The sequence below is a fragment of the Dermacentor andersoni genome, chromosome 1, assembly GCF_023375885.2.
Source record: "Dermacentor andersoni chromosome 1, qqDerAnde1_hic_scaffold, whole genome shotgun sequence".
Taxonomy (NCBI): domain Eukaryota; kingdom Metazoa; phylum Arthropoda; class Arachnida; order Ixodida; family Ixodidae; genus Dermacentor; species Dermacentor andersoni.
In genome coordinates, this window is record NC_092814.1 from 145,762,462 (window position 1) to 145,785,173 (window position 22,712).

The following is a 22,712-nucleotide window of genomic DNA, read 5'->3' on the forward strand; positions in this document are numbered from 1 at the left end:
TACATCTGTTATAGTAATTCCGCATAAAACATATCAATGTGCTGTTTCTTGTTCTCGACTAGTACTGCTTTGCCCGATGGTGGTGCCGATAACGGTGGTGGTTCACCAGCACGGGGTTATCCTTGTCCACATTTAGGCAGCCTACATATGCCAATTTCTTTCGATTCGTTACTTGGCCTGGATCACCACGTTTACATAGCTTTAAAACATTGCGCGGGACTGTCGTATAACAATTCTCTCCTTTTCCGACCACAACGCTGCACGTGCATCTGGCCACAGTTCCCTTCTTTCATGAGTCATTGCCATGGTGCCTCAGGTGATTCGGGCCAAATAACGAATCGAAAGAACTCCGCACACATAGGCTACCTAAAACCGATCCATTGTTGTTGAATACTGGAAATTATTAAGCAAAAGCTTTCTGCCCCGTGCGTTCTTTTAGAAAGTGGTGCCCCAGCGCAACAACCGCAGCTGCAGCAGAATAATTCGGAACAATCCTCACATCAATTATGTTTTCCTCCACACTCCAACAACTGTTTTTATCCATTACGTATCCGAAAGAAACTAAGCGAATAGTGAATTCTTGAGTCAAATACGAATAGAATAGCAGTAACCACCTGACTAAACCCGCCGCGGTGGCTCAGCGGCAATGGTGTTGCGCTGCTAAGAACGAGGTCGCAGGATCGAATCCCGGCTGCGGTGGCAGCATTTCGATTGAGGCGAAGTGCAAAAACGCCCGTGTCCCGTGCATTGGGGGCACGTTAAATATCCTCTGGTGGTCAAAAATACGGCGGGCCTTTAATCATATCGTGGTTTCGGCACGTAAAAGCCCGGAAACCCCGGAATTCAACTCTTTGACTAGTAGTAGAAATTAAGAATTATCCGCCCACCCATATTAACAACATTTAAAGAATGAATGCTTGGCTTGTGTACTCACCCATGTCATTTTTGATAGCTTTGTTTAGTAAAAAATGTTGAGCCAATAGGTAATGTGTTTAATTTGTAAATGTAGATATGTAACTTAATTGATTTTCTTCGCTCACAGTCTTGAGAATGTAACAATTTTGAAAAAAATATTTTCAGTACAGTTTAAATGGCATGTTTTGCGTGTGAATGATGTGGCAGGTAACCTCTGCTCTGCTATGTCAACTGTCTGTATACTGAGCCATACAACGGTGGAAGGTTATGTTGCAAGGTAATGCGTGTTTGGCTTTCTACCTATTAGAAATCACAGCAGCTAGCATAAATACGTTCTCTTGATACCTTTCTTTATATTCAACTTCTTACGCTTGTCGGTTTAGTTAATTAGCGTAATATTTCCATGCTATGATGCTTGGACGAGATATCTTTCTTTTAAGAGGCGTGTGCTATTGCTTGGTCCTTCATGGGTATACAGGAATGCAAACTGCACGCTTAAGTACTAATATTCAGCAGTCATCGAAATTTGGACGTTGCTGTCTCGTAAAAAGCGACAATCAGAACACGGGCCTTTGCACGGCTTCCCGCGTTTGATCCAAGATGGCGGCGACAGCGACAGTGTCTCCATCTTGAGCAGAGACAAATTTTATTAAGGTACCCATTGCCATGCCAACGTAGTGACGCTGTCGTGATTCCGTTGTCGTCATGCTGTTTGCTCCTCCATCGTCGTAATTCAACATTCGTCACACCGTTGTCGGGGTCATCAAGCCCTCATCACGTCTACCAAATTATGTAAACGATAATTTGAGCCGCAACCATTGAACACTGCTACCGAGGTCTGCAGTATATTTTGGAAGCGTTGCTAGTGTGTCCATTTGATTTATGCGGTCCGAAGAAGTGAAGGCGGGAAGGGTGGTTCTTCACTTTGACAATCATTTTCATTGGCTTCCGTACACCCTTTAATACATTTTAATGTCATCCCGAAGCTTCAGCGTCTGCATGCCAGTGTGACGTCACAGATTTCGAAGTATTTACTCGTATTCCGGACATTGTGGCGTAGTAGATGTTCTCAAAACTTGATCAGATCGGGATTTGTCTCCTTTAGGATGCAATGTAGCCCTTTTTAACGATAGAAAGTTAACTGGACCCGAGCGGACGCCATCAAAATCCATGAAGTAACAGCATGCAATAGTGCGAGAACCGCAGAGTGGCGTCGCCACCAGCCTTTACGTTTCGCGTCTTTTCTGGCTCATCAATTGCCACCTGTCGCGGTAAGGATGGCTCTTATTTGCATTGTAGAAAGGTAACTTACCTAATTCAGCTCAATTTATATTCCTCTTTGGTGTCCCTTCAAGTTAACAATTTATCTACATAATGGTTCGCTCAAAGTTAGAGTATGCCTCCGCCATTTGCGACGTGTCACAACATTCACTACTTCTTGCACTGGAAAGTGTTAAGAATGGTCTAGGGCGCTTCACTTCATCAAATTATTTTCGATATGCTAGAATTGCATCGATCAAAAGAACCGTTAAACTACGTGATATTTCGTCAAGCCGCAAGTGTTCCCCGCCTCTGCCCTTTCTTTAAAGTTCTACTTCTTTTTTTACATTGACATTTCTTTCCTTCCATTTTTTTATAATCCTGCGCATTACTTCGGAAATTATTTTTATTTTATTTTGTGCGTATAAGTGTTGAAACCCCGGTAACGTAAAATATACAATTGATTAATTGATTGATTGATTGATTGATTGATTGATTGATTGATTGATTGATTGATTGATTGATTGATTGATTGATTGATTGATTGATTGATTGATTGATTGATTGATTGATTGAGTTGCTTCCAGTAAGCGGCGCAAACCAGCCATGCGTTGCAGTGTTTGCGCTCTCCAGACAACTGCGCGTTCCGGCCATACAATACGAGCATTCAAGCTTCAGCGCTGCGCCACAGTCCATTTGCCTAGAGACGCTGGACAGAACTAGCAGTTTTAGGCGCATACAGACGCAGGTGTTGCTGAAGTCACAGTACGTGTTTGCGAACAGCGATTTCGCCAGCAGCTGCAGCTATCCGTTTGTTATCTATTGTTGTGACATGTTACGTAAACGAAGGCGCGCAGGACACTGAAACCGCAGGCCTGCGTAAGAAGCGAGAGCAGGAGTCAAGGCGGCCTCGTTATTCACAGCGCAGACGGGCTACCTGCCGAGAAGGGCGCTGTTAACGCAGTGCAAGATGAAGGCTTCACTCCTATGCTTGCTGGTTCTATTCCTGGTCTTTGCGAGTGCACAATATCATCCGTTCATTCGCCGGCATCGTCCAAAAAGACCTTCCCTCTGCGGTAAGCCAACAAGCAAAGAATATTTTCTCTCTCCGGACGGGCCACTAGTGATCAGCAGACCTGATAGCTATATATATATATATATATATATATATATATATATATATATATATATATATATATATATATATATATATATATATATATATGGTTAAAATTAAATTATGTGGTTTTACATGCCAAAACCACGATTTGATTACGACGTACGCCGTAGTGTGGGACTCCGGAACGATTTGGAGCTTCTAGATGCTGCCGCCATGGCCGGGATTTGATCCCGCCATCTCGTGCTTAGCAGCCCGACAGCAGGGCCACTAAGCAACCATGGAGGCTATGTACATACAAAATGTCCCAACTATCAAGCACCAAATGTTAAATATATGCAAATGTCACGTAGCTGGACAGGACCAAGGTAATGTTGTTTGCCGTCGCTTGGAGATTATTTTCTGCATTCCGCCTAACTACATAATCAGTATTCATTAATTAATCAACTTATCTCATGTTATAGTTAGATGACAAGTGTCAATCAGAAAATTGTAGAGCAGCATGAAAAAACTCCCGACACAGCTTTCTGTCGCTCAATACGTGCTACATAAAAGTGTTTTTCCGAGCATGAAAGAAGCCCGCGAATATACGCGAAATTGGTGCGCGACTCGCCGCTCTACGCACCTATATATATATATATATATGTATATATATATATATATATGCACTTCTGTGATGTTTAGTCATAGCAGTTAGAGGGCACGTCCAATTTCGGAAGCGTTCGACATCAGAAACATGTCTGATAATTGCACATCAGTCGTTTCTATTTCCCTCTTAGATTACAAAATAGTTTTTCTAGTATTTGCGGTTGAATGAGTGCACGCACGGGCGCGCAGGTTGACTTTTTTTCAATTTATTCGCGCTTTTTCCTAATAAAAATGTCAACAGCGCTTGTCTGGTGTACTTCTTTCCGTGTCTTTCGTCCCATTTGCGCTGTTTCAAATATGCTACTATATTGCTACACGGAAATGCAGCTTGCCGGGCAGTACCAAGCTCACGTCCACTGCCACAAATTCCGAGACAAAGATCACCTTCAAGATATTCGTCCACAATATGGCCGATGCAATACGCCCATTTTATTATCAGACATTGTTTCTTTTTTTTACAGCCTTCTTCCACCAGCTTGGTGAAGGAAACGCAGATAACCATACAAGTACATTCCGCGGCAATTCTGGGGACGAAATTAGGACTTGCCTCAGTGGCCGTACAATATGGACGCTCGGGCGCTGCATGTTTCGATTGTGCAATGACAATATGCGCCCTTTAGCGTTATATTAAAGTGTATCATATTCCCTAATTAGGCTGCTTATTGTGCATGACGCAAACATTTTGAGGTTTACCGCCGCTGATAGTCTGCTGCCGTGTGGATCACCTTTTTTCTTCTCTCACACTTTCTGAAAATTTTGTCGCCTTAATCGTGTGCGACAAGGTTATGTGAAGAGATATGCATAACGTGCCTGACAAATCCCACTTATGATTTAGATATAGTCAATAAAATTCCCCCACGAACTTATTGATAACCGACTTTGGGTCATGCCTTCATTGCATTGCAAGTTTGTGGTACGTCGTTACTCAAGGCCATATTAAATTAAAGAAAAAGAAACAATCTTCAGCGCTGTATTTGTTAAATATATTCATCGAAAAAAGTGAAGTGCAGTGCAAGAGTATTATTTTTAAAGAATTGACTCGCCATCCCGGCCCTGGGAAAGCGGATGTCCAGCGAAGCTGTTGCAAAACCACCACTACAATTGTTGACGGGGGTATGCAAAGCTTTATTGATGGTTCGGACGCTTGTCTTGAGCTTGTTCTTTATTGAAACGTATGCTGTTGTGTGTGTTGTATGGGTGATTTCAATGAATGTATGCACTGGTCGCTTCACTTTGCTGAGCGCTCATACCCCCGTAGCCTCTGCCTTACGGGGGTACGAGCCGTTCCATTTTTGCTTGCTTACGGGGTATGAGCCATTGCTGATGACGATAGATAGTTGTTTTGAGGTTGTCCTTTGTTGAAACGTACGCTGTTCCGTACGTTGTATGCGTGATTCCAATGAATGTATGCACTGTTCGCTTCACTTTGCTGAGTGCTTGTAGCCTCTGCATTACGAAGGGGATGACCCATTGCACTTTTGCTTGCTCAGGGGGGTATGAGCCATTGCTGATGCTGATAATTTTTGTTCACGGACGGACACGAGAAATGCCGACCACCGAGAGGCTAACAGCTTCGCTGTAGAAACGAAATTCGCCGTCGTGCGCCTCGGTTGATGCGAATTCAATGAATTCAGGCACACGAACTAATGAACAGTATGCCTGCCGTAGTTGCTAAGTGGCTTAGGCACTGGGTTGCTGAGCACAAGGTCGCAGGATCAAACTCGGTCGCATTTCGATGGAGGCAAAACGCAAAAACGCCAGTGTACCGTACATTGGGTGTACGTTATAGAACCCCTAGTGGTTGAAATTAATCCGGAGTACCCCACTCATAATCACATCTCATAATCATATCATAGTTTTGGCACGTAAAATCCCAGAATTCAAATTATTGAATGACCAACAATGCTTGGTTTCAAAAGAAAGGCTTTGTAGCAAGAATAATGTAGCAGTACAGGTAAGGTGACCACATCCGTCGATGTACACGCCCGCTTTACGAGCTATTTTCCGCTGCGAGAGCAACGTGTCGCGGGCTCGATCGGCAATATCATGAGAGTCCGCCCAAACCATAGGGAACGCGCCTAAATCTTCAGTAACTCTTGCACTAAAAAGTGTGCAGAATGATGTAGCGCGCTTCAAATTAGTCTCGCTATGATACTGTTACAGGCATGAAACGAACTCTTAGACTATACCTGCTCTTTCGCCCGCTGCAATTGTTCCCCTCCCCACCTTTTCTATAAAGCTCTCCTTTTGCCGCCGGCTTTTGTGCAGAACGCAGTGGCAGCCGGAGCATTCCGGTATTAAGTGCCCACTGGTAAACATGTATGTATCACTTGTGATTAGCATGGTGGTTCGAGTTTGCAGTACATTCACTGTCATCGCTATCAGTGGATTCGTATGTACGCAACATTTATCGAAGACTTCCTCGGTAAGCGCGGTCCCCTCGCCGGCCATGTGTATTAATTAGAATTTGAGAGCCTTGCGGCCGCATCTGTGGCAGCGGAAGCACCAACAGATACCGCCAGAACTTGAACCTCGAGGTCGCGCAAGCACCTGTCTTATGTTAATAGAGTGTTTTACTACAGTGCAGACGTACTGGCGTGCTGGTAACCGGCTACTTGTAGCACCTACCTACCAGCCCGCAAGCGTGTATATTATATATATATATATATATATATATATATATAGGAGGGCTTGCAAGACTCCATTCCATTCTCAAGAACAGACGCAGCACTGAAAATTCGTTTGCTTGCAAATGAAGCCATAAGATCTTTTTGGAACACACCAAACTTGAAGCACACACGTCTGCACCGACTGGACCCGTCCCTTCGACTTCGACCCCCATATGGACTCTCTCGACTCGAGACAGCAGTACTTTGCCGACTGTGGCTCGGTGTTGCCTTCACAAGATCTTTCGCCTTCCGAGTAGGTATGGAAGAGAGCGCGGCTTGCAGTCACTGCGGCGGCGAGGAGACTATGGAACACGTACTTTGCCACTGTCCTCGATACAGCGCGCACCGGCTGTCGCTAGCGGCCGCGTTGGCACGCCTTGACGACAGGCAACTTTCAGAACAGACGGTCTTGGTATGCCGACATGAACTGTCGTCGCACCGAAAGTCGGTCAAGGCTTTGTTCACGCTTTTACGTGGCAGTGGCCTATTAGAAAGATTATAATGATCCCATCCCGTCCCTTTTCTTTTTCTTTTTGTCCCCGCTCTTCTTTCCGTCTTTACTTCCCCTTTACCTTCCCCTAGTGCGGGGTAGCAAATCGGAGGCTTTAACTCTGGCTAACCTCCTTGCCTTTCTCTCATTTGCCTATATATATATATATATATATATATATATATATATATATATATATATATATATATATATATATATATATACGTGCTCACTGGAGCTTTTTGGCCTGGTCCTTGCGCCAATAAACACCATACATTCATTCATAGACGTGCTCACTGTTCGAGAAAAAGAACAGAAGAAAAACATAAATATTTCGCTATGTTTGTAGCCTCACCACCATAAATGTCACTGCACTGTCATTGTCGTCGCTGTCATTCATTATTACCTGGCACAGAACCACAAATTTGTAATCTAATCGTCTTGTGACAAGAGAGAGAGAGAAAGGCAAAGGAAAGACAGGGAGGTTAACCAGAGATTATCTCCGGTTGGCTACCCTGTACTGGGGGAGGGGCAAGGGGATGCGATAGGTGAGAGAGAGAAGGATTTAAAAAAAAAACTACACACACACGCACGTACACACAAACTGTTTCTCTGGGCACTGTCACGTAGCCCGCAAAGGCATTCCTAGTGTTATGCAGTGCACCGTACAGTCCTGCGTCACAAAGTGAAGTCACAATCTGTCAGAAAGTTCAGTGTCCTTGTGACAATGTGACGACTAAAATCTAGCGATGCATTGAAGTTAGAGCATATGAAGAAATGGGCATAGTATCTCTACTTATGCCTTCGTTCGTTCGTTCCTTCCTTCCTTCCTTCCTTCGTTCGTTCGTTCGTTCGTTCGTTCGTTCGTTCGTTCGTTCGTTCGTTCGTTCGTTCGTTCGTTCGTTCGTTCGTTCGTTCGTTCGTTCATTCGTTCGTTCGTTCGTTTTCGAGAATGATAGAGAACCCATACTTGTACTTCACTGCGTATGTGCGTTCGTACTCGTGTGTACATCCGTCATGAATAGCTCCAAGGAGCCTGCTAACATCGATGTCGCAGATGGAGCTGGTATGGTCGCGATTCGCGCGGCAGTGGCTAACGCCTTTTGCACGCAGCTAGTAACGGTATTCAAAGACGAAATTATTTTCTCAAGTGAAACTGAGGTTTTCAGTATTCTCAGCACAGAATCTCTTTTTTGTTTTCACTTCAATTATTATTATTATTATCTGTTTTGAACACATATACACATATACACAGGTATCAGGAAAGGGAAAGCGAGGAGCAGGCTGGCAACTGCCACCGGAAGGGGCACAACGCCTGCCTACTCCTCTGAAGGGAGGTGACAGAAACACAGAAATGGAAGATAGGAAGGAGGGGAGGAAAAAGGAAAGAGGAAAGGAGAGCAACAGGACAAATCTAAAGACCAAAGTAGAACACTGCAACAGGTCAAATCTAAAGACTAAAGTAGAACTCTGCAGGCGGAGTTAAAGTGACGCCGCGTCGAACAGCCTCCACAATTATCAACCACATCCATGGCTAGTTCGCTATGCGGCTAATTGTGTTCTCCACGATGAGACGCCAAGTAAAGCTGCACGTAATCACTGTTTCACCGGTAGCCGGTTCACAATGTACACTATAAGGTGTTTGAACCCGCCACCTAACATCTTCGAAGGAAGAAGCGTTAGGGTACAGTACTGATCACACACAGTAGAGTCGGTCACTGAAGGTCACGCTACTATAGAATGTTGAATGTTCATGCTACAAACGTGAACAACGTGAAACAAACGTGAAACGAACACAGTAGAGTCGGTCACTGAAGGTCACGCTGCTACAGAATGTTGAATGTTCATGCTACAAACGTGAACCTAAGTTAGTTAGTTCTATAAAGGTTAGTAGGGCGCGATGGGCCTGAACCATGACTTCAAGGTATTAGTCATGCATTCAATGCAAAATTATCTGCTAGCTTTTACTAAGGCATCCCGTCCTTTGCGTCCTCTGAAATGACGCGTCAACGTTAGTGACTTCCTTTCCTTTCTGCATACGAACACCCGCCGCGAAGGGAGCAATAAGCCTATGTCTCACTCATCCCGTCACAATAGAAAAAAAAAGCACAAGCACCGATTACCAGGGTATCTTTTTCTTTTGGAGCGCAGCTCTTAAAGAGCCCCTCACCAGGTTTGACCATGTTGAGCTGACAAGCGATAACGATTGTGTCTGCAAAGTATTACATCGCTTTGCGCCGCGGAAAGATCTGAAATTTCAAACCGAACGCCGTTTTTCCCTTCTCCTCGCGGCCGCCGCGCTCCAAGCCGGAGGACGACATACAAGTGCTAGTGCGCCTACATACACGTGTTCGTGCTGTGACGTCGCTCATGGTGATACGTGACTTTGACAATTATTTAAGGCAACATCTATTATTTGTGTAATGTGTCCCTTGAATAGACGAATTAAAGCTTAGAGAAATAATAAAACACACAAACCGATTGTCTGCATGTTTCTGTTTTACTTTGCACCACAGCAAGAGAGATGTACTTCTGTTTCGTGTGCTTGTTCCCACGTCGTGCAGTCACGCGTAGACGCCGCAAAACTATGTGATTTTCTATGTTCCAGCGCGAGATCATGCTCTCTGATCCGCTTGTGTATGTCTCAGTATTCGTGTAGCACTGACTTATACCGCTAATCAGGTGTCCTCGTGCACAGCGCGCAAAATTGTGAGCTGCACGAAACGAGACAATCACAACAGCTCAGGCGCGACGCCGTGAGCGGGAATGCGCCGCTCCGCAAAAAAAGCGAAGAAAAAAAAAATGACGGCGGGGCCCGTGACTTTAGCGTCACACGATCCTCGAGGTCCGGTATGGGAGAATGCAGGGAAGGAATTTCGCTTGCGGAGGCTAGACGGGGCGAGTGAAGATACTGTCTCGCTTGGCAGTGGAGCTCGCCTCCTGAAATCTTGGGTTCGGGGCACTGAAATATTTTTATCTTGGCTGTTAATGAGCCGATTTGAAAAATGTTTGCGGCAGAACGCTCCCTAGACGACACATAACAAATTCCAGCGTATAACCAAAATTTGCTACGGGGCCTGGTGAGGGGCCATTTAAGCGCCCATTCCTACGGCGAGCGTCCGCGTCGTCCCTCAGCGTCCTCGTAATCGAGCGAACGAGCGTAGCAAAAGGATGAACGAGCGGAGGCGGAGCAGGGATGAAAAACGGCGATAGCGAAGAGGGCGCGAGAAAGAAAGCGGAGGAGGAGGGTGCAGCGGAACCATGACGCGGAAAGTGGAGGAAGAGGGCATAGGCGAAAGCGTGAGAAGAAAAGCGAAGTGCTACGTACGACTGGCTTTGACCTGACTCTTTTATTGGCACCTGGAGTGGTATATGACGTGAAAGACATTTACCGCGAAAAAGAAGGTTACTCACAAAGTTTATTTAATCTTCAAGAACACATGAAGCGTACATAAGACAAGTAACATTAAAAACAGACCCCACCCTGATGTTATTAGACCGGGTATTTCTACGAAGATTATAATTTAGAAATAACTGTTTTGAAATAAAAGGACCGTTTTTTCAGAGACATGCCCATCAGTGGTGGCGACCACGTGGTGACGGATGACACGGGGTGATTAGTGGTTAATTAGCAATCACTCATTCATTAACTGTTTAACTTGTAGTTTCAGCGGGCTCATCGTGATTGGGAAATTGAAGCGAGGGCTCCGGACAAGGCCATATCAACTTTTGGATCTTGAAAAATGCGATTACCCGTGGAACTGTCGCGCGACGAACTTCGGCTATCACAGCGCGCTAAACCGAATCTAGGAGGCTGCAGCGAGCGCAAAGCCGCGCCCCTCGAGGCGACGTTCTGCTCACGTCACCCCGCAGGAGGCCGCAAACGCTGCGGCTCCGTGCTCCTCCCTGTCGCGGTAGCTACCGCCCCTAGGATCCCGCGGCACCATGTCTCGCCGGCCTCAATAAACAGTGGCCACGGCGGCTACCTCTTCGCGCCGCCTCCTACAAGGCTATTTGACCAAGAGCTGTTTCTTCTTGTAGACCGAGGACGGCCCAACTTCAGAACACATTTATTGCGGAGTCCCGCAGGGTGAGGTGTTATGTGATTCTTATATTATCAGCGGTTGCTCATCTCAGTGCGTAAGGATCGTCGCACTAAATTGCATGTCCATTCAACTGTAATTGCTGCCTTCGTTGCCCTGTTCTTCGCCATCGCCAAAATTCCGCAGTGCATGCCCATTAATATTTTTTTTTTCTGCAAGGTGTTGTCGCAATGAAGAAGATAAAAACAAAATTTGTCCCACATCTGAAATGATACCTATGTTTTTTGTACTGCATATGTATAAGTGCATAACATATGTATAACAAATATGTATACTAACTTATTTTTCTTGTGATTTTGCAGTCTGGCCAGAGGACTACCGGGTCTGGACACTCAACTGCATGTACGGCCGCGTTGAACGCGAAGTACGTATTTTTTGCGCGAGGTGGCTTTTAGACTGTGCCACGTGACTGCAAGGCAACAACCCCCCCCCCCTTTATTTTTATGCTTACACGGCATTCTCAATACAAATTTCTCGGCGGCTGCTAATTCATGTCCTAGTTTAAATTTACTTAGGTTAACGCACGATTCTTGCCGAGCACTTGATCAAGCCACGAACTGCTATTCCGCCTGTTTTTGTCAAAGGCTGTTCCAGGTTATTACAAATATGGGATTCAAGATAAAACGATAAAATTTTACTGACCAGGCCTCATAGAAGCGGCGCATATCAGAGTCTGCGCGATAACCGCCAATCATTAGCTAAATTTTACTAATTAACTTTATGACTGATCACTTTATGGGACCTATTGTAATCGCAAAACTGAAGTCAGGCAGTATACTCAAACCATAATAACCTTTTGCCAGAAACTCTGTGCTTCGCATCCGTTTTAGAAATTAGGCTACCCACCCGCAGCCAAACGCCTGGCTGTTTGCGTCCATTGGCGCTATAACGTAAAACTATTCCGAACTTTTCTATTCCAATTCTGCAATCAGCCTTCACTTGTCACGCGACGTCACGAAAACCGCGATAGCTTCCCATCTGATATGACATGTACACACTGATTATGCATAATTTGACCGAAGAAAACGAAAATAGTTATTTCTGATTCAACGCCTTTTTGGAATTGGCCCTCAGCTATTGGGCAAAAGTATTCGGGCTGCACCCACTTCCCCTGCTTCTCACGCGACGTCACAAAACCGCAGAAACTTACCGCGTCAAAGTGACGTGTACGCATTAAAGATGCATTAATATGCCGAACAAAACTGAATTTTGTTCTGAATAGCCGCAGGCTGCCCCGTTCCGAAAGGAATAAAAGGTGGCTGCCGCCGATCGCTCAGGCACTGGCTACTCGCACTTGCCGGAGAGCATGGGTTTATTTGCGTGTAATAAAACTTTTTGCGTGGCCGTGTAACGTTTTCGAGCACTTTCGGCACGTTTACGTCCTCGTTCTGCCATCTTTTCTTTGCTGAGGATCCGTGTTAGCGTCATTCTTAAGCTTCTGTTGCCTGCCGCTGCGATTGGCGACGAGCCACCGCAAGCTAAGAGAAAGCGGACCAATTGCAGACGCCGGCACCACCCTCTTCATCCGGTTATCGATATTCTGTGCAGTGGCTCGGCCCCATATGGGGCCGATCCATTCTATAGAATCCCTCTCCATTTGAGGATGCTGCTCGCGTCTTGCGAGCCAATTAGATAAGACAACCCGCTCAGTGCAGGCAATGTTATTCGTTTTTCAAGCAAACAAAAGTGACCTCCTATGAACGAAGGGAGCATTTGATTGGGTTTTTTTTTCAGACAACCCTGCGGGTGACCGCCCGATGCTTGCGTAGGTGGTTACGCAAATTTGACGTCAGGAGATTGGAATAAAAACATACTGGAATAGTTCTACGTTATACGGCCCCATATGTCTCCGCACTACTTCGCGCTGTCAAAAAGTGCAGTGCGGAAAGGTATTAAGTCGAACAGCAATACAATTCGCGAAACATTTCGAGTTCCTATTTCTTGAAAGCGATGCAAGTCGCAGAGTTCCTAGCAAGCGGTTCTACCTTGAGTGGCAAGTCTCCGATTGGAACATGCCCTCTAAGATCCAATAATTAAAATTTATTTCAATTCGTAAAGTAAAATTGATAATGAAATAACTGAATTATTTATCGTATTATAAAGGAGAATTATTGAGGTTCGTAGCGACAGCCGGTTCTAGGATGCACCGAGCACAGTCCCCTAGCTTGAGCCTCTGCTGCGCGCTTGATGCTGCCGATGCTGCTGACTCTGCGCTCACGTTCGTTATCTTCTTTACATTGGCCCCGCGGAAATAAAGGAGCCATCCTGGCGACTTAGTTTTCTGGAAGGGCGGTAGAATGGTGATACAGCTTGAGACGCTGAACGTGAACAACTTCGTGGTTACGACGTCGCATGTCAGACGGCGGCGTTAGCGGCTCAACCCGGTATGTAACGAGTGCTGTTCTCTCGAGAACGCGGAATGGCCCGTTGTACTTCGGAAGGAGTTTTGAAGAGAGCCCAGGCGTGCGGTGTGGTACTAACAACCAGACGAGAGCACCCGGAAGAAAAGTGGGAGTTCTGGGCGTCGTGAACGGCTTTTTGACGGTTCTGGTCGTCCGAGGTTCCAGAAGCATCTGGAACGTGTCATCATCGATTCCCGCGTTCACGTGCCTGCACAAATCGAGAACGTCTTCTATATAGCTGGTGAATGTCTCACCCGTGTTCTGCGCGCGTGTACGCAAACACTGCTCGGCTCGGAGTTTCCTGACGGTGAATCGGTCAAATACTTCCGTAATCGACGTCTTGAACACCGACCACGTTCGTATATCCCTCTCATGATTTCTAAACCAGAGACTGGCCACACCCGCGAGGTAGAATGATACGTAAGCCACCTTGTCCGAGTCATTCCATTTGTTGTGAACGCTCACCCGTTCGTAGGACGACAGCCACGCTTCAACGTCGTTGTCGTCGGTTTCGCTGAAGATGGGAGGCTCCCGCTGGCGAACGGTGCCAGCGCAAGGAACGGGTGGCGAAGGAAGAGTCTGCTGGTCGGCGTCCGGCACGGCAGAGGGTAGCGTCTGAGAACGGAGTTCCAGGATGGTAGAGTGGAACGTTACCCCGCGCAGCTCCACCACTTATAAAGGAGATTTATTGAGGTTCGTAGCAACTGCCGGCTCTAGGATGCACCGAGCACAATCCCCTAGCTCGAGCCTCTGCTGCGCGCTTGATGCTGCCGACTCTGCGCTCACGTTCGTTATCTTCCTTACAGTATTCTTGAGTATAGCGCCAGTTCTAATGGTTTGAAACGCGGCAATCGGCTCGACGCGCTCGCTGGTCCGCGAGGAATTCATAACTCGAAGGGCCGCTCAGGGGCGTTCACTTGCACATTAATTCTTTTTATTTTATACACTCATTTTATACAATCATGACGTGGCGCCTCCTCCTACCCATTGGTTGCGCCGCCACGTGCCCAACGAACACTAGGCCAAACGTTTATAGTCAGCCAGGTGGCTTCGACGTGACGTGTGCAATGACGCACGCACTAGCCACACAGTTAGTCAATCAGAGTCGTGGAGCCGCCGTGACGTCAAAGTGCTCGTCTCGCACCTTGGAGGCCTGGATTCTATTCCAACCGAGACCGAAACTCCCCTAATATTCTTTTCAAAGGCGTTTATTTACATTGTTTAAAAGAACCTCCTTGAGAAATTTTACATCAATCCGAGTATTATCTTTACGTGCTTTTACTCAGCGCCGCCGGCCATTTTTGGTACCATCATTCGGTCACGCCGCCGACTACAATGCCAGGTTTTCGCGTTATGGCGTATATAATGCTTTCGCATTAAAATGTGGTCCCAGCACAAGACACTGAACGATGCCTCGACTAAAGCATCTACTATTATGCGTTTTTTATTAAGCCTATCTTCCTGACACTCGGACATGCCCTGAACTATCATTTTACATTTGTCGCTCTGCAGGTGAAGAAACTAATGGACTTGATTCTCAAGCAACGAGCGTGGAACGTTCAACAGTTCTCTCGGGCATTGTGCAATCCGGTTAGTATGCATGCCCACCTGAACTTGTGTGATACGATTTCGCCACAAGCATTATTTGTCTGTAAACTCAGTGGAGAAAAATGGCGTCGTGTCTAGCAAACAGTACCGAACTCATATGACAACGTGCGAGACTCAGAGGCATGCTTCGCATTGCAGGGTGATTTTGTTGCTGTGGAGCAGCAGTGCACGCTTTTTGTTGTTTGACGTTTTTGGAGCTTCGTTTGTAGCGCATCATCTCGGTGTGTCTGTTATTATCCCTTCATTATTTCATTTTTTACGTCTTATTCGCAATGAAACAGAAATGGAGTAACTGCAGCCCACAGTACCTCAGCGCATCCACAACAAGTTATGACAGAACAAAACAGGATGCAAATCACTGGCTGAAGATTCTAGTAGTAGCATAAAAGAGGTGTGGTTTGGGATAGTTGGTTTTCCGCAATGTTGAGTGGTGCAGTGCGAAGCAGGACAGAGGGACATAGAAAAGAAGAAGACGTATTATGAAATTACGCCCTCGTCTTTTCTGTGTCCTTTTATCCTGCTTCGTTCTGCACTCCTTAACTATCAGTAGCACAGGGCAAATAAAAAAAAGTTAACGATGAAATCTAAAATTTTATCCTTATTTCTTTTTGCACTTTTCTCGACGGATGTTCGTCATGTTATGCAGGTGAGAACGAGTGAAATATTTCCCAAGCCTTTGACCACGTGCAGGGTGCTAGCGGTCTTAGAAAAATACGCTTGCGAAAGGATCTTATCGGCTTGCTAGCTGCTGAAAACCGTTTGCAACAGATGACAAGCCACAGATGCCCAGTTTCGCCGACAAATAAACAACGACGTCAGAAAGAAAATTGCATCGTATTCACAGAAACGCAACGCGTCACCAGTGTCGCGCAAACTATCCGCGGTGGAAATGACTCTGACATGTGCTGTGGTGCGGAGTCGCTCTCGAGCTATAGGCTAACACGACGCCGAATCTGAACAACCGCTGTCGTCTGCGCAATGGTGCGGTGGTAGACGATCAGCTCGCACTGGACTAGCAACGACGTCCATACGACGAAGTGCGGAAATCTGCGCGATTTGGTAGGGATTTCAGGGAGCCATACCGCCAACAAAAGTTGCATTGAGACTACAAGCAACTTAACGCGAAGTGGCGGAAACATACAAACAAAAAACAGACGAGGACGAGCGCTTTTGTTTGTGTCTGTCCGCCCCTTTGCACTAAGCAACCGTAGTCATAATGCAAGAGCAACAAGCCCAACAATCAGTACTTCTATAGACAAAAGTTGTCGTCGGCCACGGAAGTCCTGAACACGACCGCAGCGAGCTCCTGATGAAACAATCTGTACGAACAAATCTAGGAGGATTGCTAGAAATTTTCTAAAATATCCGCACCCTTAAATAGTCAAATAGAAACGTCCTAGCGCAACAAATCCTCTTCTCTCGCATGTCATCAGGTGTTATTGTTTAAACATCATGTCTCTTGAGGAAATGAAGCATTGCTTATACGAATAATTTTTCATGTAAATGTAATTTCATGTAACATTTTCTGATTGACAAAATAACCCAGATTTCCACCTTGATCATGCAATCCGTCTTCTTTTCTAGTACGAAGTGTTCCAGCTCAGGTCATACTTCGGGGTGAGTATACACACGTTTATAAACGGTAGCGTATGCAACATGCCATACCTACAAAGAGGCACTAAGATTGTAAACACGGCGCACATTTAAGCGAGCAATAATACTAAATTTGGTATTGTGTAGCCAAGCACTCTAGAAAAGCGGTCACATCTTGACCCCTGCCATTTCTGCAGCTAAGCTACGTGGCTAGGCGAATAACAGTGGCAAGAAAAGTTTTAACACTAAGTTCGCTTATTACCTCCAATCTGCTGATTAGCTTTGCAATTGGTCACTGTAGGACGCGTGTACTTGCGCAAACGAAGTCGAGGAGTATAGTGAACTCATGTCCTTAGCATAAATTCTAACTCTGGCGCTCCTTGCGTCATTAAACACCAAGCATCATCAAATTCTAAGACTAACACCACTTTCTAAATATAATTCCCCCAAATCTGCAACAAAAAAAAAATATCTCCGCATTCCAGTTAAATTCACCCCTAACTGTTAGAGGCATTCTTTCCGAAAAATGTTAACTAGAACGCCAATGTATTTCGTAGCACATTTTAAGGTTGCAGATCTCGAAAGTGGCGCTATACTCTAAGGATTTCTGCTAAGTAGGCAAGACTTCACTAATGCTCTAATTCAATTTCGCAGTTGCAACATGTGCCCTAAAGTGAGCAATCAAGAAGTTAATTAGCACATTCTAGGTAATTAGCGAAATCAGCACTGAAATCTTTTCGCTGCTTATTAATGTTCGCTCTAGCCAGGTAGCCAATCTACAAAAAACAGCGGAACCTAGATATATATTCTTCTTTGAAGTGATTTGCATAAGAAGAAAACCCCTGCGAAAATCGATTCATGATTCGTTAACGGCTGTCCGTGCTAAGAGCAGGAGATTTCAAACAAAGTATTTGTCTTTTGCTGACCAAGTTTCATGGCAGTGGCTGATATGAGAATTTGCGTGATAATAACCAATACGACCAATATTCAATAAAATATACCAAGAAACTTTTCACATCATGCATTTGTAGCACACGTAATGGTAGAACTGAAGTCTGCGAGTACTCAAAGTATAACCAAACATTATGAGGTAGGTAATCAAAGTCTGCAGCGAAACACATTTCTGAACTAAACGTGTTCCCTCACTGCGGAATAATGCGGTACAAGAAATGCTAACTGGATCGACAGTGCATCTCGAGGCACATTTTGAATCTGTATTTTTCAAAACTGGTGCTAGGCACATTGTTTGTAGAAAATGATGATGCTTCGCATGCTGGATGCTTTCAATTCTGCGGTTACAATATGCCCTTAAAGTTGTTATCTAGAAAAGTTATTTAGCCGTATTTTGTTAAGTAATTACTATGTCAGCGATTATGGCCAAAAATTCTGACATCCGCCGCTGTTAAGGAATTTATACAGCAAACATTACCATTCTTTCTCGAATCCTCTATTCTTAGCAAAGACAGTTGTCGCTGAAATATGCTGTATATTTAATGTTCAGGGCGCCTGTAAGACCAAATCAACACCTCATGTCTTCAAATTACACGACTGATAGGCACCATTAGAAGCGAAGTTCGACAGCCTGGTGCCGTTTGTATAAACAAGAAGTTGACTGTATGCTAACCTTCTTGGCTCACAAGTTATCCCGTTTTGTTGGACCTATAGCTAATGCGAGTACGTCAGTTCAAACTATGCCACTTGAAACAATGCGTTATGCCTGCCTGAACGCTACAAGTTTCTTTCTTTTCGTTTTTCTTCAAAGTAGCACTTAGGTGATTGCTTTTACGTCGGTAAAGCCCTCATGTTTTTAGATGCAGAGCTGTCTCTCTCTCTCTCTCTCTCTCTCTCTACATACAAAAGCACATTTGGATCTAACCACTTTTGGTATCTTATACTTCAAGTCAGTTCGTTATCGCGAATTCGCTGTTCGGTAATGGTCAGTTTCAGTTAGAATTCAAGAGGTACCACTCGGCTGTCTGACATTACTGATTACTGATGAGTTTTACTGTCTGCGCATGTATGATATCACTGCCTAAATTTTATCCGCATTCAGACGGACACTTCCAGTAGAAGTGTTCTTATTCCTTGTGAGCACCGAAGAATTCTCGATCAACTGAGTTAATTGCAAAGTCTCAGAATTCAACTACCGTTAAAGAAAAGCTGTGGTTAAAACAGGAGAACAATATTGGGCCTACAATACTAAAGGAAACCACCATGTGCTTTCGTAGGGGAAGAAATTGTTTGGAAAAAAATGACTTCAAGGTGAAAAAAAACGCGAACCTATATGCTGCCGAAAATTCGGAGGACCATTCTGAGTGCTGCGTCTCTGACCTCTGCAATGCAGCTATTGGTTCTAACATGCCAGCCTATAACATGAGAAAATTTTCAAATAATTTTTTTCTAGCATCCTTGTTTTACAGACATTTTTTTTTAACCTCAGAACGCGTTTCCAAAGAATCCCCACGGCGATGGCATGTGCACTACCAATTACTCATACGGCGGCTAAGCGATTTCAGCACTAGACTGCCCCCTAGTGATATTACTTCGTATGAAACGACAATATTAGGTGGAAGTTTATCGTGTAGCTGGACAGAGCATTCTGGACAAACAAATAAATTATTCTTAAAAAAGTAAAGCCATTTCCACGCAGTGAGGGTTGTTCAAACAGCGAAGCTGGTGGTTGTTTTCCCAAGTTTGTACGCGTGTTTAGCGCGATTTTCATAAAAGTCTTTTGTCTCGTTGTCGTCGTTTTGCTAGGTTCGAGCTTCCGTTCCGGATTGCACGCACTCTTCAGTTGCATGAGGTTGTGATCAAACCACAGTCCATCACACACCTTACAGCTGTACGTGGCCAGACTCACGGTCGAAGAACTCTCTCTTGAAGCGTCCATCGGCGCACTCCGTGGGAGGAATCTCTCTGCGTCGACGTCTCTGCTCGACCTCTTACTCTCGAAGTTGGGGGATAGCTTGCCTCTGCTGGCGCTTGGCTTGGGTTGCCTTCTCTTGAAAGTGGGGGGTTGGCTTGCCTCCACTGGCGCTTGGGTTGCGCTTCCCGTTCTCGAAGCTCGGGATGTGCGCGACGTCTGAGCTGCCGCTCGCGCCGAACGGAATTCATGGGGCGAAAGGGCGCGCGCCGGCGAAACATCTGCTCCTATACTCCTCTCCTCCCACTCCTATGGTCTATCTCCCATAGTGGGTTTGTGCCATTAACTTGCTCCCTGCGTGAGACCAGACGCCGAACGGCGAAGTCTCGACTTAGAACAGCTCCACTGTTAAAATTAGCGTCATACACGTGACATATATTCGAGCACGCCGGTTGGGGGCTAGAAAATTTCTGATCTCGGTCATTAGAAACGTAATGATAACTTAAGAGGAAGACGTTACTTTGGTGAACACATTGTAAATTAAACTCACGGCAGAATTATGCAAGGGCTCGTGCCATATCTGGTGCTTGTCGTCATCTTCGCCTCGTTGTATAAGCACCGGCTTTAATAAAAGGTATGCGCTGACGTCATCTCAACAGCCATAATACTGTATACAGCGAGGACTCTCAAAAGCTGCGCTTGATGTTGATCCACTTATATCTACATTCTAAAAAAATTGTATTCTTTGTTGCTCATTTCGTCCCTAAAGAATAAAAGACACCTTTCTTGCATACATTCCCTTTATTTAACAGTAAACTCTGCGTTCGCTACATTTTTGTCAGGAACGCTGTGTCTTGCTGATACGTGCGCATGCTCCTACGTATACCGCCGCTAAGTATACCGTGAACGCAACGTAAAGAAAGGAAATGAAAAAATTATTTATTACTGGCTGGGGACAATATAAGCGCCACATGGCGCATCTTTTTCTTTGTCATACAGGGCGATTACATGAACCCAAGAAAAACAGGTCGAGTCCGCTTTTCGGGTTGAGATTTGCCTGTCGGGCTCTTGCAAGCGCTAGCTGGTCGGCCTGAGCCAGGCCGACGGCACGGGATATGTTGACCCAGCCCGACTAATTCGAAGCGCATATGTATATGGGAGTGATCGCGTCGGTCGTTTGCAGCTAACCGCGATTACCCTGACGCGTTGTCTTATCTCTTGCCTCAACAGAGGCTGTCGCAACAATCTCGACCCGTTGAGTACGAGTTAATGGGCGCCAATAACGTCAAGTTACTCCATTCTGAGTTTGTTCCAATCTCCTGGTTCCAACACTGCCTATACAGAGTATTCAGAGTTGTCCAGTAAAGTTTATTTGGTAACCGTTCCACGTCGTCCTTTCTTTTGCTCAGTGGTCTGAGAACCGGAGATGATACTATTAACCGAATGATTTCCTAAACAGCTTTGTGTGTGGCTTGTGTTTTTTAAACCTGATTAGTAATGTTAAAAGCTCGCTGACAATAGATAGCGCAAGCCCACTATCGAATCGGACTTTTGTGGGCAAACAGAAACAACATGCATAAAAAATCGCAATGATCATTTCGCCACCTAACAAATTTCCACTTAATATAGTTCATTTCTTGAGTCCCGCATCTGTGCTTCAGCTGCACCTTTAAAGATGTCGTTGTCAAAGAATTCCACACTGGGTCGATCTTCCAGAGTTGATTTTGAATGAAGGCATCTGCTGTAAAATTCTGATTCAGATTATCAACCGACTGTTGCGATTTGTCGCACAGGTTACGACAACCTACTATAAACCGCGCTGTAAAGGAAAAATAAAGGAAACATTGTGATGACTACCAGAGTCGATTCCTGTAAAACTCGGCCGATTCTTTAAAAGAAAAGTAACCAGCAGTACGGCTCGTTAACATTAACATACCTACGAGCTTGCCAACCAGAACGACAGTATATATGGGAGCCAAAGAAGCGTTAACGCATACTTCCTTCTCTACGTTTTCTTTCTTTCTTTCTTTCGCATGCCTATTCTTTTGGCGATTAACAGACTTAGATGGGCTAGTTAGTTGCTGGCTTTATGGAACATGGCTATAACTGCGCATTTTGGGGACATGACACAGAAAGAATGCACACAGGACAGTCGCCGATGGACAGGAGAGGCGACTGTCCTGTGTGCATTCTTTCTGCGTCCTGTCTTCAAAACGCGCCATTATAACCATGGTATTCTTTTGGCACTCACCACGGTGAGGGGGCCCGCACGTCAAAAAAGTGTAGTCGCTAAAGTGAGGGGCCCCTTTTTATTCCATCCCATGTTATTATGTGCGCAGAGTTGCGCTAGTCAGTGGTTGGGCCAATGTCACTGGGGCACACAGTAACAACGTAACAACGTGTCATTATTCATTGGTCTGCGGCCGCTGCGGCAACGTTTACCTACGACCCCCCCTCTCCCCCCCCCTCTCTTCACGCTTCGCTCCCCTTCAAGCCTGGCGGTGCAGCATGCGAAAAAAAGAACATGTACTGCAGAACTCAAAATAAGAAAATAATATAATAATACAACAATAATTAAAAAAAGAAAAAAAAATTAGCCCAACACGCGATTCGAACCGACCGCAATGCTTTTGCGCAGCGCCGCGAAACCAGACGGGAAAGCCCGCTATCACACAAGTTCTGCATCGGCTGATGCTGCGACTCTAGTGAGGTGCCTTTTAATATAGTCGCTTCTTATTCTTCCTGTCGATATGTTCACATTTTTCTTTCTTTTCGCCACGCTTGGCTAAAGGAATTCCTCACGGGGAAGTCGCGTGTCACGCAACTTCCCCGTGAGGAATTTTAGTTTAACTCTATCCATAAGACAGCACACTATCTTGGATAGCAATTTTTTTTTATTTTTATCCTTTTGTTTTTTCAGACAAAGGTGCATAAGAAACTTCTGAGAGAAGCCACTGCTGAAGCGGACAAGTGCCTTCGCTACCTTCTCAAGAATACGCATAACGCTTGAGGGTTATAAGAATAAGAAATCATTAAGCACAATA

General features: G+C 45.2%; 2 protein-coding genes across 8 annotated transcripts in view; one reads left to right on the forward strand and one right to left on the reverse strand.

Moving 5' to 3' along the window:
• LOC126543373 (venom allergen 5-like) overlaps nucleotides 1–370 on the reverse strand; it is a 368,390-nt gene extending 368,020 nt beyond the window's left edge. For 2 of the 7 annotated variants that reach the window (XR_008608778.2, XR_008608777.2), the window contains exon 1: nucleotides 4–365. Coding sequence is in view for 4 of the 7 variants with exons in the window: in XM_055062115.2 (XP_054918090.2) it covers nucleotides 4–25 (22 nt within the window). In the remaining 3 variants the exon portion in view is untranslated. Of the gene's footprint in view, nucleotides 1–3 lie in introns of all 7 variants that reach the window. The other 5 variants (XM_055062115.2, XM_055062111.2, XM_055062114.2 and 2 more) reach the window with 4 other exon arrangements.
• Nucleotides 371–3,041: 2,671 nt separating this feature from the next.
• Nucleotides 3,042–22,712, forward strand: LOC126546154 (uncharacterized). Its single transcript, XM_050194269.3, has 5 exons — nucleotides 3,042–3,251; nucleotides 11,505–11,566; nucleotides 15,117–15,194; nucleotides 16,797–16,829; nucleotides 22,589–22,712. The coding sequence occupies exons 1-5, from the start codon at nucleotides 3,146–3,148 to the stop codon at nucleotides 22,676–22,678; spliced, it is 369 nt and encodes a 122-aa protein (XP_050050226.2). The 5' UTR covers nucleotides 3,042–3,145; the 3' UTR covers nucleotides 22,679–22,712.